Genomic DNA, 17,565 nt, shown 5'->3' with positions numbered 1-17,565 from the left:
ACGAGAATTCACTGTACTTCGAGCCAGATAACCGAAGACCGACAGCAGTCTCTCCTTCTCGAAGGAGATCTCGCGAAACAAGATCGACACGAATCCTCGGGAAAAGATTGTACCGAGCGACGTACAATTTTTTCTTCGAGACGATCTTTCTGGTCTCGAGCGACGAGAATGCGACTCGCATCGATCGATCGTCGATCGAGAACAATCCTGTAGATGAAGAATGCAGAATGATGAATGAAAGAGCGAGAGCTATGAATGCAAATTTACACTACTGAACGAGGGTGTACGTAACTATCTCCTCGACGATGCAGGTTTCGTCATCGGTAATCTCAATTGCAAAAGTGCGGCATAAGAATCGTTTTTTGTACGCACAGCACTTTTTGCATCGATCCACGTTCGCATCGTATGTATATCGTAGAATATTTACAGGCCGGAGTACCGGAGCAATCGTTGCGATCGAGAAAAAGATGTCGCGGTCCGATTTCGCATAACGAGATACGGGAGCGAGTCGCGTAAACCGAGAGCAACATCTTTTCCTCTTGGTACGTGCAAATGAAAGATGAATCGATATCGCATTCCAATGAATCGATTAACCCTTCGAATTCGTTCGGTCGACCGGCCGACGCTCGATCCCTTCGATTCGTATCGTGAAGTATATTCGTGTGAAAAATAAGAAAGGATCGAGCAAGTCTATAGAAATTTGAAGGGTCGATCGAGCGGTATAGGAGGACGAAAATCATGTAGTGTGTCGAGGTGAGCATCGATTCTTCCTCCAGCACAGTTAACTTATTGGAGGAAGCACTACGGACGCCTCGTTTATCGCGAATAAGCGACTAATATACTACTACCACCGATACACGCCCGACTTCGGGCGACTCTTGTCAATTTCGGTGGAACCCAACCAACTGTGCCGTTTCTACCATATGTACATTAGATAATACGAGGCACGAATGCGATACAAGGTGACCGCAACTAGGAAAAACTATGGAAGGTCTGATCTTCGTCACAGCGAAGTAAAAGAAATAAGAAAATCTAAAAGAGAAAACTGGTCACCCCGATGGCACTCGAGCGCGGATGATTTCCCGTGGATGACGCTAGGCTCTAGAGATAGAAGAGAGAAATGGAAAAAGATGGAAACTCGTCACTCACCTTGGAGAGTTTCTCGCCCTCGTGGTGCGGCAGCAAGGTCCTCAGCGACTGGAAACCGGCGTTAATGCTCTGCATCCGACGGCGTTCGTTACTGTTGGCGATTTCTCGCCGCATTCGCTTCTCTTGCTCCATGTGGCTGCGCGGTGTGACGCGGCCGACGTTGCTGGTACCGTTCCCGTTGCTCAACGCAACGTTTTGACCAGCAACACGGCGTGATACCGCGCCGTTGCTCTTCGATTGCTGCTGCTGCTGCTGATGTTGCTGCTCCTGCGAATCAGCTATCTCGGCGACCGTCGCGCTCGTGGTCACCGAGCCCTCCTCCGCAGAACCGATACCTCTGCAACAGAGATCAACGATCCGTTTCAGCGCGCTCCACTCCTCCCTTCGATCAATTTCGCTTCGACACAACGACTCAACGATATTCCGAGAGAATTTGTCAGATTGACATAGAAAGAGTAGAGGGTTCAATCTTTTTCCACATTCGAAAACGTAAGATTTAAATACTTTTCGGATCCACTGTATATAGGGTTTCGATGAACCGGTCCCACACGGGCCGGCAAAAAGGGAGTCTACCGCATGTTTAACACTAAACCTACCGAGCCTTAAAAGCAACTAATACATGTTGTCTTATAAAAATGACGAGATTGAATTTATTTGGATTTTGTGAGGTTCGTAATACAATACATGCTCTCCTAAACCTACCGAGCCTTGAAAGTAACTAATACATGTTGTCTTCTAAAAATGACGAGATTGAATTTATTTGGATTTTCTGCGGTTCGTAATATGATACGTGCTCTCCTAAATATATTTCATCATTTCCCACGAAAAGCATCTTGTTTCCATTGTAAAGCATCTTTAGAATTGCAGTAATTGTAAAATAAAAAATATGGGACGGTCATTTTGACCGGCGGCGGTGGGTTTAGTGTTTAAACGGCAGACAAGGCGGCTGTCGCGGCGAGAGTACGGTGGCGGACGCGTTCATTTGATAGAGCGAGCGACAAGAGGCCGAGTGTGTTGCGGTCTCTTGAAAAGCATTTTGGCGCGAACGGCAAAGAGATCTCGAAAATCAAAGAGACGAGATGCAAGGGGGCACCGACGAGAGGCGAGGCGAGGCGTCCCGACGTCCTCCCACCGCACAGCAAACCCGTATCCGTGTTTCGCCGGGTCTCGTGGATGCGCGGGATATTTGATTTACAGATACGAGAGCATAGAAAACACCGGACCGGCGAATATAAAAAAAACCATCCCCCCCGCTCGTCTGTCTGTCTGTCTGTCTGCCTGCCTGTCTGCCCGTCCACGTCCGTCCGCTTGTATCCCAAGGGCTTTTAAGGAAATTGAAAGCGTCGAGCCGTTTGTTTCAAGGATCTACGGGAGTTATCACCGGATAAACTACCGGTCAATGAAGCAAGACGTCATTGTCGTTCTGTGGTCAGCCCACCGAACGGTCCAACTGCACGCAATTCCAGCCTGGCTAGAGTCATTCCACCTATTCGAACCGTTTTTTTTTTTACGAACCTCTGCTCCACCGTTTAACCCCTTTTGTGGTCCCGATTACTTTCGTTCTTCGTTACGTACCACGAAGAAAAAATGTTTGGCCGTCTGTTCGACGAACGAGAAACTTTGAGATAAACGACTTGGAGAATCGCGCGCAAACTGAACTGCAAAAAGACGCCGACCGTGAAAAAGAGTACCGCCACGCAACGTAGATTGCAACGAATAAATCTTGACCTTTTCATCTTTCGACTGAAGGACATGCTCGAAAAGAACGAAAGAACGCGACACGTAACATCTGGTTAAATTACAGGGAAGAAACGGCCGTCGGGAGACGCCACGGAGACAGGGGAAAGATCAGGATGGCGGATGTGAAATGAGTCAGTGGGGAAAGACCGTGACCTTGTGGCCTGCTCGCCGAACATTCGTTCGACGCGTGGTGCCGATAATGCTGCGAGAATATCCGTGTACGTACCACGTACCAACACACCGATCGAACGCGTTACAATACACGCGTTCACGATAGACATGTATGCGCGATTTACGTTACGATGGACCTATACGTACAAGCAGATCGGTATCCTACGCTTTTCGACCTTGCTGCGAAAGGAAAAGTGCGCGCGCCGTTCACAATTCGTTCAGAGTTCCTTCTCAAGACCGATCGAGACTTTGATAATTAGGAATTAACCCTTTGCACTCGAAGCTATTTTAACTCCAAAACGAAACACTTCTTCCGACCTAGAATATTTAAAGAAAAAAATATTTTCAATAATGATACAGCGATTTTTAGTGGCGCCTTACAATCACCATTCGAGTGCTAAGGGTTAATCCTCTATTCTCGCAAATTGGAATATATATCGAAGAATCGAGCGGATTCCTTCGAACCCTTTCGTTGATCCTCTCGATCGGAGGAACGAACCGAAACCTTGGAGAAGATACTGGAATAGTCTGGAAAGGGCTTATTTCGGAATGAAATTCCACGAAAACATAGCCCACTAGAAGAAACATCCGCTCCAAGAATTCGAAGCAGCTGGTCCGGATAGACTCCTAGGAAAGCGTCGGATAAGAACCACGTGGTCTAATGGAATTCCACATGGTATTCTCTCGTCGAATGGATACATTGGATCAGCTGGTACGCCAACGACCGGATGGTCGACCGTGACGTCAGCCTGTTGGATACCCGCTGAGAGCTCGGATCAGAACCGCGGAAGTAGGTCGTCTAAGTAGGTGGCTAGCAGCAGAGCACCGCCTTCCTCCTTTTCATCGTGGACCCGATACATTCCCCTTTCACAGGGGTAAACATAATCTCTGGTTAACCAGCCGAAATATTCAGAAGCATCCCCCGTCTATCGCTCGCGACAATCGGAACGGAATTTCGAGCGGCCAGATCCTACAAGAAATTAGTCTAGCTCTGGCTCGCTCTTCGGAACACGAAGATATTCTGCCTGGAAAGCTGCAGAGGACTCGACACGATTTTCCACCTTAGAAATGCTTTGCTCCAAGTTTAACAGGATGAAAAAACGCACGTTTTGGGGTAGGATCTACGGGGCCCGGTCCGGTTGGGTCCGAGCGAAAATGCGACGAGTTTGGGACGCATACCACGGTGGGTTCCCAGCGAGGCCTCGATGATCGTTGCAGGTAAGTTCGCGAAGGCGTGCGAATCTCGTCACGCGGCGTACGTACGTGGCACATGTGAAAAAGCGTGGGTGGTACACACCGCGAAGTCGCACACACATACGGCAACGAACAAAGAGAGGAAGAGAGAGGAGTGCGGAGGGGGAGAGAGTGTCGAGTGTGTGTGTGAGAGAAAGAAGCACGAATCTCCATGCCACGTCGCGATTGTCCCGATATGTGTCGGTTCGCTCGGCACACTGTTATCGCTACTATATCGCGCACGCGCACGCGCGTACGTGTGTGTCGGTGAGCGACGCGAGAGAGACTGTGGCGAATGTGTGTCCCGACTCGGCTTGGCTCGGCTCGGTTCGGCTCGGCTCGCGTGAGTCACCAACAGCTGACGGCTGGCGCCACTCAGCTGGTTGTTACCGGTGCCTTCGCACGAGCCTCGCTATCTCTGCTCGCCTATCAGCTGCGAGCAACTAGGAAACCACCGCACCGGAAACCGAGTCTTGCCGAGCTCTCCGCAGAAAAAGAGCCTAGAACGTTTCGCCGATCGCACTCTCGATAGCGTCGACCGATTTCCGCAATTTTCTCGAACGCTCCAGCCGTCTACCGATAATTGCACCGCTGGACGATCGACAATGGAAATCGGTAGTTCGCGCGATCGATCAATCGATCGACCGACGCCGCTTCTGTCCACGTTGGTGGGCCAATAGAGAGATCGCGTTCCGTTTTACCCGGGGAAAATCGTGCGTTCGATCTAAATATGTTTGCGACGATCGCGCCTCCTGTCTCTCTTTCTCTCGCGAATCTAAATGCACGGTTCGATGGTGCGTGGCGCGATACGAATAGGTCAAGGTTCGCGAGAACTTGAGTGAATTCGCGTCCGCAGCTATCCTCGGCGCGGCGATTCATAGTCTCGGATGAATCGCCGTCTTAGGCGCGCCGCGACGGTTTTTCCTCTTTTCTCGGATCTCGTGACCGGAGAGGAGTCGGACGATGACGGTTTCAGCGTTTCCTGGAACGCATGTATTTTGCAACGCAAAATGAAACGCGTCGTGCCGCGAGTTATCAATGAATCGTATAGCAGCGGACGAGTCTCTCGTCGTGTTTCCTCTCCGTTTTTTCTAGCCTAACCGAGAGATAAGAACGAGCACGGAAGAGACGATAGATCCGTGGAAAGAAAGAAAGCGATCGATCGAGTTTACCTGACCTAAAACTTCCCGAGAACGTTCGCGTGTCTTCCAAGATCCGCACCTGTTACTTTCTCCCCCTCTTTCGAAACGATTCGAACGCGATACCGAAAATTTCTTGAAAAATATTTTCGAAAAAGTGTTGCGCAACACATGATTGGTTTCTCGGATCGGAGCGACGTATCGCAAGATTGGTCATTTTGTCTGGATACCTCGGATCGTTACAAAGGCGACGCGGTTTCAGAGGAAAAAATAGGAGCGAATAAGCGTAAAGATTGCTGCCAGCGGCAGCTGCTCGTGGAATTTTTCTGAAACGGGACTGTCCGCGACAGATGTTAACAGGATCAAGCACAAAACCAGGAGCGAACAGTGCTGGCGACCTTTTCTTTTACTAGAAGACTCTTCGCCCGGTTCCGGCCCGGCCCGCTCGTTCCCGGTGACTTCGGACCCGACGAAAATCCACCGAAAACGTCAGTGTCTGCATGGTGCATCTGCGTCTGCGTCTGCGTCTGGCGTCCGGATGCTTTCACAGCCGGCACGCGGCGAGGCAATCTTCTCCTAGGTTCGTAGCTAGGCTTCGAGAATCGGAGGGCGCGAGAACGCGAGTATTATAAAAATACGGAGTCAACTCGTCGCGGCAATCCGAACGCTTTCTCGTCGATGTATCGGGTTACGCCGCGGACAGTCGCCGAGAGGACGAAGAACCGTTCAAGAAGAAAAGAGACTGGAAGAAAGCAATTTCGCGGATGTCTTTGGCAGTAAAGATGCCTCCGCCCGGCCGTGCGTTAGCTCGCGCACAGGATGGGGAACGAGGCGAAGAACGAGAATGGGAATGGGAATGGGAATGAGATTGGGAACAGCCAGGCATATATTTAGCTGTGTGACGTAAGGCGCAGGCTAGCGGGCGCCACGTCGAGTGTCTGTCTACGTGACTCTTCTATTTCGTCTTTCTCCCGTTCGTTTTCGCGGGCCTCTGCATCCCCAAAACGTCGTCCAATTAACTCCGTTCTATCGATTAACCTGTTCCCCGTGTTGCCTCCGACATACGCCGATGTCCGTACCGATTCGAACCGGATGAAAAACCGTGGCGGTTCGCCGGATGGATTTCACCCTTTCTCGCCAAAAAATATCGTTGGTTCGTCTCGCTTGGTATCGGTCGAAACCGACGTCGTCGTCGTCGCGTCTCTATCCTTTCCTACCGTTACACAACGACTCGGGTGTATTATTCTTGAGAGCAGAGCCCATTAGCGAACCCAGACCTTAGAGAGCTTATTGCCCGCGTAGTTGTCGCTTTTACTCTAAAGAGCATAAATCGCGGGAATTTATTCCGGAGCAGACGCCGCGAGCGTGAGAGCTCCGTTCGCGAATCACTCTCGCGGACACGCCGTGTTACGGTTGCGACGCTCGGCACCGCCGACGAGATTATAGAGAGTAATAGACGCTATTCACGACTCGTGTACAAACGTCGCTCGCTCTTTACCATCCCCCCTCAACGGCTCCGTCGACAAGATCGTAGCAAGGTCCATACCTCGGATACCCGGCCGGTCCACAATGGGATGGCAATGCGATTACCGGGTATACGACAAAACCCGATCGCCCAGAGAATCCGCTGTGCTCGTCAATCTCGGTTCACCGAGAGAAGGATCTCGGAGGATCGTCTCATCGGCGCGAAGGGATCGATGCGACGCATTAGCGCAGAAATGAGTTTCTTCGCACAATGACTCGGGCAAGTACAAGTTTGAAGACCCGAACGGTCTCAAGTAACTCGTACTAGTGACTCCCACTAATATTCGTACGCTCTTCACACTAGAACTACCGAGCAAGATTGAATTTTCTCAGATTTCATACGATTTTTATGGTAACTTTTACTCCAAAGAAGAGATGTATTAAAAAATTTCTCGTGAGAACGTTTTCATAGTTTCAGTAATCGTGAAAGAAGAAATCATCCACCAGCCATTTTGACTGGTCAAGGGTATACTACTTGAATTTTTTTTGAGAAGTTAGAACAATTGGATCACTACATAAAGCGAAAAAATGTTTTACAAAAATTGCGATTGGTCGAAATTGCAGAGAAAATACTAAAAGTTGTATTTCGCAACTTTTTTATGTGGACTTACATTGAAAATTTAGAAAGTACGGTTTGTAGATCTGTATGAATTATACATATTCTGAGGGCGAAATAAGGGCGAAGTTCCCTGAGAAGGCCAAAATTCTGCCACTTTCGCCCTAGATTTCATCGTTCAACGTTCGTAGCTCAGTGCAATGTTGACCGATTTAGATGAAATATTCAGAATACGTATAATTGATACAGATGTACAAGACGTACTTTTTAAATTTTTAATGTAACCCCGCATAAAAAAGTTACAAAATACAACTTTTAGTACTTTCTCTGTAATTTCGGCCAATTGCAATTTTAACCCTTAGCACTCGAATGGTGAGTGTTAAGCACCAATAAAAATTGCTGTATCATTATTCAAAATATTTTTTACATTATTAAATTTGTTTGTATTTAATAAACTACTAAACATTTCGGTATTGTACGAGTAAATTGCACAATTTTCGTATGTATAACATGAAAAAGATATATATAGAAGGGCAATATTCTAGGTGGGAAGAAATGTTTCGTTTTGGAATTAAAATAGCTTCGAGTGCAAAGGGTTGATCAAACATTTTTCTCACGTTATGTAGTGATCCAATTGTTCTAACTTCTCCAAAAAATTCAACTAGCATACTCCAATATCGACAAAGTTATGCGATTTTTAAGAGCGTACGAATGTTAGTGGGAATCGCTGTAGCTTGCCGCAGTTTCGTTCTGTTCGTTTCCAATCGAGCGCAGGAGCAACGAACGAATCGAAAAATGAAGAGGAAACGAAGAAAACGAAGCGACGGCGATTTTGTACGAGAGGCGAGATCAACGCCTCCTAACGCGAGATTTGACACGCGGTATATGTACGGCAGACCGGGCGGCATCGATCGACCGGCGCGGCTCGGCGTGGCTCGGCGCGGCCCGGCGCGGCGTGGTGCGACGTAACACCTGCGACGAAAACAATGACAACTTATACTATATCGATGACGATCGGAATGCGAGTGCGACCTGACGCGCGAAACGATGCGAGTCGACCAGCTGTCGGATTTCGACCGGCAATGACACAACCGGCAGAGTTTCTACCGTGGAGCGGCACGGCGTAGCACGTAGCAGGTAGTAAGAATGTCCTTGGCTCTCTTATCCCTACGGTTCATCCTCCTTTTTTCTCGAATTTATGCTCCGCCGTTATCGCGACACGCGATTCGCGGTACGCCCGCTTATCGCGATTCGCGAAAAGGAGTCGCCCCAACTCCGAGTCCAAGTAACACGGCGTCTGAAATATTCAAAGTTCACGGTAAGACCGAAGAATTCGGTGGACAAAGTATCCTCGAACGAACAGCGACGCGCGTTCAAGGTCCCCGGAGGCCGTTTCTCCGAAAACTAACGAAAACGTTACCTTTCTCGCATTCAAAGTGTCGAAATCGCGTCGAAGTCGGGGGTACAAAGGGGAACCGGGTGGCTCTGTATTCCGTTCCTTTTCCCCGGAACTCGACGTAGTCGTTCAGGTAGTCAGGACCTGAAAAGTCCGGTCCTCCTTTGTTAGCCATCAACCTAACACCGTGGCAGGGGAAAAAGCGTTCGATCTCCGAAGAACTTAGGCCGACCGACGGACCGAGATTTCCCACCGACGAGAGTTTCGACTATTCGAAAACGATTTGAAAATCTTTTTAAACGAGAAGTCCAACTTAAAGTACAGGATTGGCAAAAAATGCTGGTGACAAGTCGTCGAACGAACGTCTCCGAGAAGAAACCAAGAAGGGGACTAGCGTGAGACAGAGGCATTATTCTTGTCTGCAGTTCGGTCCCTTGGTCTTCGTCCTCGAGGAATATTCGCACGCGCGCGTCTGCGCTTGTGCGTTTGTGCGTTGCTAGTTCGCCGGCTGCGAGAGGTCAACAGAGAAACCATTGTTATCTGTCGGCGAACTGCAGACCGGAGGCCGTTTCGTGACTCCACCAACCATTTTTGCAGCTTCGGCCGTCCGCGCAACCAGAAGGATAACGTTCCGCAAAATTTGTTCTCGGAGAACCCATAAAACCCCTTACCTTACATATGAAATCGAGTCGTAATTAAAATTTTGAACACTATCAAGTTACTATTATAATTTCCTTTAAACTGAGTTGAAACTCGGTTTTGCTAATGCTCTATTTCGTCAACTAAATCGTAGTGCAAGGAAAAGTGAATTGAGAAAATATTTTGAGGAACTATTGGCAAGTTGCTCGGGGTTTCCCGAAGACAACGGCGAGCGTTGATCGACGAACGTGCCTAAGCGCTGCGTAGAACAGTGTGGCGCGATTCAATCGTTGTTCGAGCGACTTAACCCTTGCGCTACACGTGAGTATAGCGAATAACGAGATTTGAAAATATACAGTTCCAGCAAGTGTTAAGTCCATTCCTAGACGATGCCGGCCAAGTGCCGAGATTTTGCAGTGCAACGACGTGACGCCTTGACGCGACGCGACGGGACGGGACGTGTCGCTCGCCGCTATTGTATCGTCGATTCGCACAATCCGGAGAACGATATTATGCATTATATTGTTCACGACGAAGCCGCCTTGGCAATCGATACGCGAGCACGCGCTCTATAAATATAGCGCCTATCACGTCCGACAATAATAATACGCTGGAATGGTAATTAAATTGCGGATTTTACGCGCCCGTGGCGCTGGTGCTCGCTCGGAGCGGAAATCGCACGTGGCGGGAAAAGAAATCGTTGCGTCGGAATTCGAATATTAAACGATTCCAATATATTTTCGATAGTTCGTGTCTCCTAGATTAATACATACGCAGCCCCGTTATTCGATACGAGACGGAAACAATTTCGCCGCGTAAACATTGTTAAGCGCATTCGAATCCAGTTACGGCAGAAACGGATTTTCCAGGCGCGGGCGCGGGCACGCGCGCGCGCGCGTCGGCGTGGGCGTTGTCTACTTTGTTAAATGAAATTTCGGTCGAATCCGATTTATGCGAACGCAGACACCAGCCGAGCCAATTAAATCCGTTATCTTGTTTAGCCCGGCTCTATAATTAACCGCAAACGTGAAAAACGGTCTCACCGATTCGCGCGTCTTATCGCGAAGAACAACCAAACTTTTGTTTTTCAAATGGTTCGGACGAGTGTTAAATATTCGACCAATTCACCTACATTAGATCGTGAAAGAGTAGGTGAATAGGTGAATAGGCGAACAGCAAAGTCTCGCCAAAGGCGCGGCGGCCGCGACCGAGCGAAATTCTTTTTCCAACGGTTGACAAACGATGCGCCGATAATAACCATCGGGGTCCCGTTGTATGCACGCATCGGCGAAGGGACAGCGACGACATAAATATCGAAGGAAAATCGATGGAGCATCGAGCGGCAGTAATTGTACCCGTGCGAAACGATTCGTTGTACTGCTGCGAGAAACGCATCCCTTCGACTCGCTTTCTGTCCAGAAACTAAGACCCCCCAAAATTTCAAGGCTCTCAGTCAACAGGCGCAAAAATATTTAGAAGAAGAACCTATTAATATTTACAAGAGGGAAAAACAGGAAAGAACATCTAAACCCTCCGAACGAGACGATGCTGGCGCAAATACGCGTATTGCACCTCCGTGACAAAACTTGGTGCAACAGCCTAATTCCGCTGCGCCTCCATCAATCTATATCATCGGGGCGTCGTTCACACAGTCGTTCGAGCGATTAGAAATGTTTCACGAGGTGAAAACCGATAAGCGATTGTGTTTGTAACGTTCGCGCAGAAATCCCTGATGAAAACGCCGAGAAAAATCGCACCGATGTATCAATCGCGTAAATTACGTAATAGGAGAACGTTTAATCAGCTGATACATAGGGTCGCGCAATCAGCGGATAAACACGTATCAGATGTTCTTTCTCGTAGTAAGCGTTCCTGTAATTCTGCTACGGTGAAGTTCCGCGGAAATCGATCGCATGTTTTCAGGAAATTATTCGATGAAACGCGGCAGTTTTCTCGATCGTTTTCCACCGAAACACCCCGTCGCCTTCCATTTATCGTTGTCCGAACATTGTTTACCAACTACAATCGGTGTCAGTCTCCGTTCGACCAGGCGCGATAGTAATTAGCTCGAATCCTGGCCCATTTATCACCGTTCACGCTACAGCTTTGTTTTGACTACGCCGAAGCGCAACAAAAATACTATTACATGTTGCGTCCAACGTATGTCCAAATTTATCTGTTACACGTTCGTTTCGCAAGCGCAACTGCGACTCCGTCGATAAACACGCGCAATTTCCGCCTGCTCTGGAATAATATTCGAGAAACATTTGCTTTCTTTGTAGGTTTCCTACGTGAATGTACAAGTCGGACTACTTTGAGAGGAATTGCTTTCGGAGGAGGAAGAAACGCGGAGAACAAACGTTAGGTATGCCGCGTGCATTAACGCAATCATTTACGCTCGATACCTCCGACGAGAATTTTATAGACTATAAAATCATTCCTATGTGCATGTTTCCATATTGCCGAACCGGCTACCGCTCCATTCATGCCGCGGCGAGTAGAGTTGCCCGTTTCTCACATCGTAACCGCGACAATTTTCCCTAAGAGGCGCGGTAGACGATATCGCGTGTACGTGCAGCGATCGGATCAACATCGAAAACTACGTCGTAACGTTGATAATAAATCGCGCACGGGGGACTGTGCACTACTCGGCCGACGTATGAATCAATTGCGAGTTTCGTACGCGCACGCTTTCGGAAGCACGTGCACCAAAAATAACAACCGGCGTTTCGTTTCGTTTGCGGTCAAAGGACCGCGATTATTAGATTTTAACCAACTGCTCGGAAACTGCTGGGACACAGGCGCAGTTTGTTCGAAAGTTGTACAAGTACAAACTTTGTTGTGTAGACGCGAGTCGTGTAGATACGCGCGCAAGAAGCAAAGACGATGGTCGCGGGAATCCCAGAGCGGCGATGATCGCGCGCAAAATTATTCAGTCTCGCGAAAGCTCGTGAAAATCAAAGTTGGACAGTTACGGGCCCTTCCCTCGTCAGAACCGGCTTGTCGCGGCGCAGCCTACAATGTACAAGATAAATCGAAGCTCTATGCGAGTGAACATAATGGTGATGAGCGTATGTAAACAAGAAGTCGAGGCGAAGCGGCGTGCGTTCGGTTATTTATAGAAATCCATTATTGTGCAACAAACGCGACTTTACGTAACGCGCATAGTATACCCAGGTCTTGTCGGTCACTCGGCCGTATACAAAGGAACTGGCCGCTCTCGTCCTTTTGTTTCTGTCCCTTTTTATTTTCACTAGGATCCTCTAGGCTCGTTCGCGACCGCGAGGCAGGCCTGCCAACCGAAACCGCCTCGCCTCGTCCTGCCTCGCCGCACTATGCCGTGCCATGCCGCTCGCTACCAATGTAAACAAAAGCTACGACGATCGATCCTGAGAATCGTACGCGAGCCAAACGCAAAATAAAAAGAATCAACGAATTCTCCAACTAGTTCTGTCAACACTCACCTATTGGAGTGCAGGTCTTTATGCAAAATAAAAATAGCGCAACCGTATAAAAATGTCTTTCTATCTCTAATAATTTGAGTAAATTGAAAATAATATATGAACGTCAAAATGACCGGTTTCTATTTCATAATTATTGAAATTATAAAAACGTTTTCGTAGGAAATTATACTGTACTGACTTCTTTATTTAAGTACAATATTATAATAGAAATCATACAAAGTTTAACTAAATTCAATCTTTTCCCTTCTATAAAACGTTTCACTTTTGTGTGTTTTGTGCTTGGTAGGTTTAGCGTTAAATTGTCTTAATGTTTTCACCGTTTTAAATCAGACGCATTACAGTCTATAGACGCGTTTTAGATTGTAGACGCATCAAATTCACGGTTTAGCGATTATCCTGGCTATTTTAAGAATCCTGTCGATTCTATACACTCAATGGAATAAAATCATGGGAGTCGGTTCCCAATGTACACTAGACTATATCTACTCACGTATCTGTTTATCTAGTAGTACGTTTGAGTCTATTTTTAGACGTCGCTATCGATCCTTAATATTTGTTTACATATGTGTCAGCGTGTACTCGGCTGATCGCGACCGACGTGACGTAGTTTTTCTTTCTGTGATGTAATATAATCTGCCCGATAGTAATTGGCAGGTTGTTTGAAAATTCAGAGCTCTGGTTAGGCCCTGTGCGTTGGGTTCGCGTGCACGAAAACGTGTTACAATGAACGCGAATACAGAGTAAAAATCGGAAAACCGTTGTTACGGTTTATTAGCGAAAAAGAGAAAGGCAGCGGCCCGGGTAAGGGAGCATTAGGGAGTACACGGGTTTGCTCTCGAAGCTGCGGAGACCCGATACTTTTTCCTCGGAGCGATTTCGATCGTATCGTGACCGTGATAGAGACCGGCGCGAGGTACTCGGTACTCGGTACTCGGTGGTACTCGTGCGCTTACAAGTTAGTCGCCGAGGGAAACCAAGGAAACGAGTGTACGGAGCCGAGAGATACAAACCGAGAGAGTACCGTACATGCATTCCAAACCTGTTTAGACTTAGACAACTCGCAGATAACATTCCGAGAAACGATTAATCGCGACCACGGGTGCTCAGCCGAGCGACCGTTTACCGGCGAAGTCCTCGCAGAAAACCGGTATGATTTATTTCAGACGCGATACCATTTACCGTGGAAATTCTTCTATCCGAAAATATCGAGCCGCTGAACACGCCGGAGACCACGATAACGCGATCTATGCAAACCATCTAACCCGAAGAATTACCGGTTTTCTTTCAATTTTTCACATTGGGAGCTCCAACGCCGAGCAGAATTATACATTTAATATAGCTATATGGTTTCATTATAATTCAGTGCGATGAATGGCCACTAATCTATATTCTCAATTTTGATTCAACTTTGCCCTGGAAATGTTTCTGTCGATTGAACAAATTTTGTTCGAAGGAGATCGTTCTTCCGAAACTGGTTAAAATCGAGAAAAATCCGATGATTAGACCGGTGGCTAATTGACATAAAACGAACTGAACACTAAACCTACCACACGCGGTCGAATGACCGTTTTCGAAATTTCGTTTAGAATTTCTTGTATACAACGTTACTGTATCGCCATGCAACTTATTGACTTGAATGTGCTGAAAATGCATAAATATACATACAACTTTTCTAAATAGAAAAAAATATTTTGTTTACTATCCAACTGGCTAAAATCTCTTTCTATATTAAAATGCATATATTTTTTTTAAGCGGTCATTTGACCGTTCATGGTAGGATTACGTACACATGAAATGTCGGTAGGTTTAGTGTTAAAAAAAAAAAAATAGAATAAGACAAATTTTTGGGTTTCACTGTATATACGAATGGCATTGCTCGATTCGAAGAATGGAAATAATATTATCGAGTGCAACGCCACCAGAAAATTAATCGACAAGGAATGCAAGAAAAATTTGCAATTGTTCGAATACTCTTGAGCGACAGTGTATATGTGTATTTCGAGCAGTTTCGCTCTCGCGCCATGCTTGTTTGGGCGTGAACGCATGGTGGCTACGATTCGATTCACCTCGACGCACGAGTGTCGTTCGGGTCGCGTGTAAAATAAAAAAAAACCGCGAAAATCGAGGCGATGCGACGCGATGCGAAAAGATTTCGCGAAACGAATCGAGATGAATCGAAACGAAGGAAATTCGAATATCGACTCGGACGAGAGAAGGAGTATCGCGAAATTGCGTCATACGAAAGAGACGAAGGCTATTGTGCCGGCCGGTCCGTCAGCCGTGCCTGCCGGCCGGCCGGCTTCGCGACAGCTGGCTATCGAGGCTAAACCAGATTTTGTTTGCGTTTGTGCGCACGTTTTTACGTCCGTGTCACGATTAGACGGGGCCCGAAGAACCGCGACGACGGGAGCACGACAATGCAATATATATATATGAATACATATGTATACGACGAGGATAGCGCGAAGAAAGGGAAGAGGAGATGGACGTTGATACGCTGGTAATCAGCATGAATCGATAAGGAGGGCGAGCACGCCTTCCTTTGCCGATAAATTCGTGCCGCCAGAGCGGTACGAGTTCGCGTTCTCCGCGTTACGCTACACTTGTACGTATAAGTATACGTGTGTACATATTTGAAGTCACAAATGACGTGGCACGGCAATCCGCGACCGTTCTATACACTGTACGCTGACGTGCTCGCAAACTCGGCGCACCGCATATGTAACTCGCGAACGGATTTCCCGTCAACCGACATGTGATCTATAACCGCGCGTCGCATTCGCGACCGCGACCACGACCACGACCAAATTCTCTGACGCGACAGCAAAAGAAGGAGAACGAAGACTTACCCGCACAAATGAGTTTCCTGTTCCTCGCCGGCTTCGACTATTTCTTCGAGCAGAATACGATCCTCACAACCAAACACTGACATATCTCGTTGGTCCGTAGCACTAAGAATCCCGCCGCGCGATCCCACGTCTCGGCAGCCGTCGTCGCGGCAGCGAACAAGGCGACGGGCTCTTTTCACACACTCCACCGAAAAAACAACGCGCACACCTCACGCCGTATTTGCGTCGCAGATACCCACGAGACGGAACTCGTGATTCAATATTTCGGTTTCTCTATTTTCTTTTTTTTTTTCAACCGCGATGATGGCACGCACCGAGATTCGTCCACGGGACAGCCACTCCGCGCGGCGCACACACAACGCCCGAACGCGTTTTGTAATGGCGATCTTTGGCGGGAAACAGCTGAGGGCCCCCACAGCGTACCACGAATCACTCCGCCGCCGGCTTCAGGGCTGTCATAATCTGGGGTTCGCCGAGCGCCCCCTCCTGAGATTCCTGTCCACGCGACACCCTTCGCTCCGGTCAAACTTTTTCCTCGAGTAATTTTCACTCCGACTCGGAGCACAATTTCTTATTAGTTTATTCACCGTTTTCGTTTTTTTTTTCGAAAACGCTCGTACGCGATTCTTCTTGGTTAAGAGACCAACGAACCTAAACCGCCGTAGTCTGGGGAAAAAATTCTCGGATTGAAAATGCCTCGGGATACCTGTGCACAGGGTTACGCGTCCGAAACGAATCGTCCGATAAATTTAGTTGACGCGCGTAATGTTGGTTCACGTACACATGGCGACAGGGCTATCACGTGGCGGCACATTACTACACGTTATCGTCCGGCACTCTTTATCGATGGAAATAGCACTCCCGCACCACGCGACGACAGGATATGCGTGTAGGATCGCGGCCGATAAACCGCGTTGCATCGGTTCTCTCGTCGATCGAGAAGAAGGAAACGCCGACGAAAACGTGTTCGATTAACGCGGACACGGCGATCGTGAGAATTGTGCACAGAAAGATTGACGTCGTGTCGAACGAGAACGGTCGAGAGAGAGAAACATGCTAGTGGCACTCGCGCAAAAGTTTAGTGTACGCGGTTAGGGTGAACGGTACGCCATACTCTGCCCTGGACAACGACTCTCTTTGGACCAATCCCACACCAGCTCATCTTCGCTTTCACACCGTGTTTCCGCAGTTTTCTGCAGGTAGTTGCGCGCAGGTCGTCTGTCGCTTTGTGCCGGATCACCGATATACCTATTCGCCGCCTCCTCGGCGAACTATTGTTAGAAATATTTCACGCGTTTCGAGGAACTACTTTCGCGTCGCGTAGGTTTACGCTAGAGGAATGGTGCGGCCGCGCGGGAAACATCTGCCAGCTGGCAGAGGCCCCGCCCATGGAATACGCCAGTCTCCCCACTTCCCCCACCTGCGCCACTCTAAACTCACACACAGAACTTCCAGACCATCTGTGCGTCTATGACCGCGCATCGCGCGCGCGCACACATGCACACACGCATTATACACAAGCAACTTCTATCCTGGTCCTTCGTCGAGCTCTCCGCGCAATGTTACACGACACGAAAGTTCACAATAAAAATTCGTTGCTTCCCTGCGCGTACGATATGCACATCTTAACTGCTCTGTCGCGCATATTCCAACACAAATGCGTCACGAAATGAATGGAGAATGCAGAAAGTGTATCGTGCGTATG

The 17,565-nt window shown here is 48.1% G+C and overlaps 1 protein-coding gene across 1 annotated transcript in view; it reads right to left on the bottom strand.

The window, feature by feature from the left end:
• Positions 1-16,460, bottom strand: part of Crp (transcription factor cropped) — a 92,569-nt gene extending 76,109 nt beyond the window's left edge. Inside the window, exons 1-2 of the mRNA XM_076789697.1 lie at positions 15,861-16,460; positions 1,150-1,486 (exon numbers count right to left, since the gene is read on the bottom strand). Coding sequence (XP_076645812.1) covers positions 1,150-1,486; positions 15,861-15,943 — 420 coding nt within the window. The 5' untranslated portion in view covers positions 15,944-16,460. The remainder of the gene's footprint in view (positions 1-1,149; positions 1,487-15,860) is intronic.
• Between the last annotated feature and the right edge of the window lie 1,105 nt (positions 16,461-17,565).

The sequence above is a fragment of the Halictus rubicundus genome, chromosome 6 (assembly GCF_050948215.1).
Source record: "Halictus rubicundus isolate RS-2024b chromosome 6, iyHalRubi1_principal, whole genome shotgun sequence".
NCBI lineage: Eukaryota > Metazoa > Arthropoda > Insecta > Hymenoptera > Halictidae > Halictus > Halictus rubicundus.
Note: the sequence above shows the minus strand (reverse complement) of the source record. Positions and strands in the feature narration are given on the sequence as shown.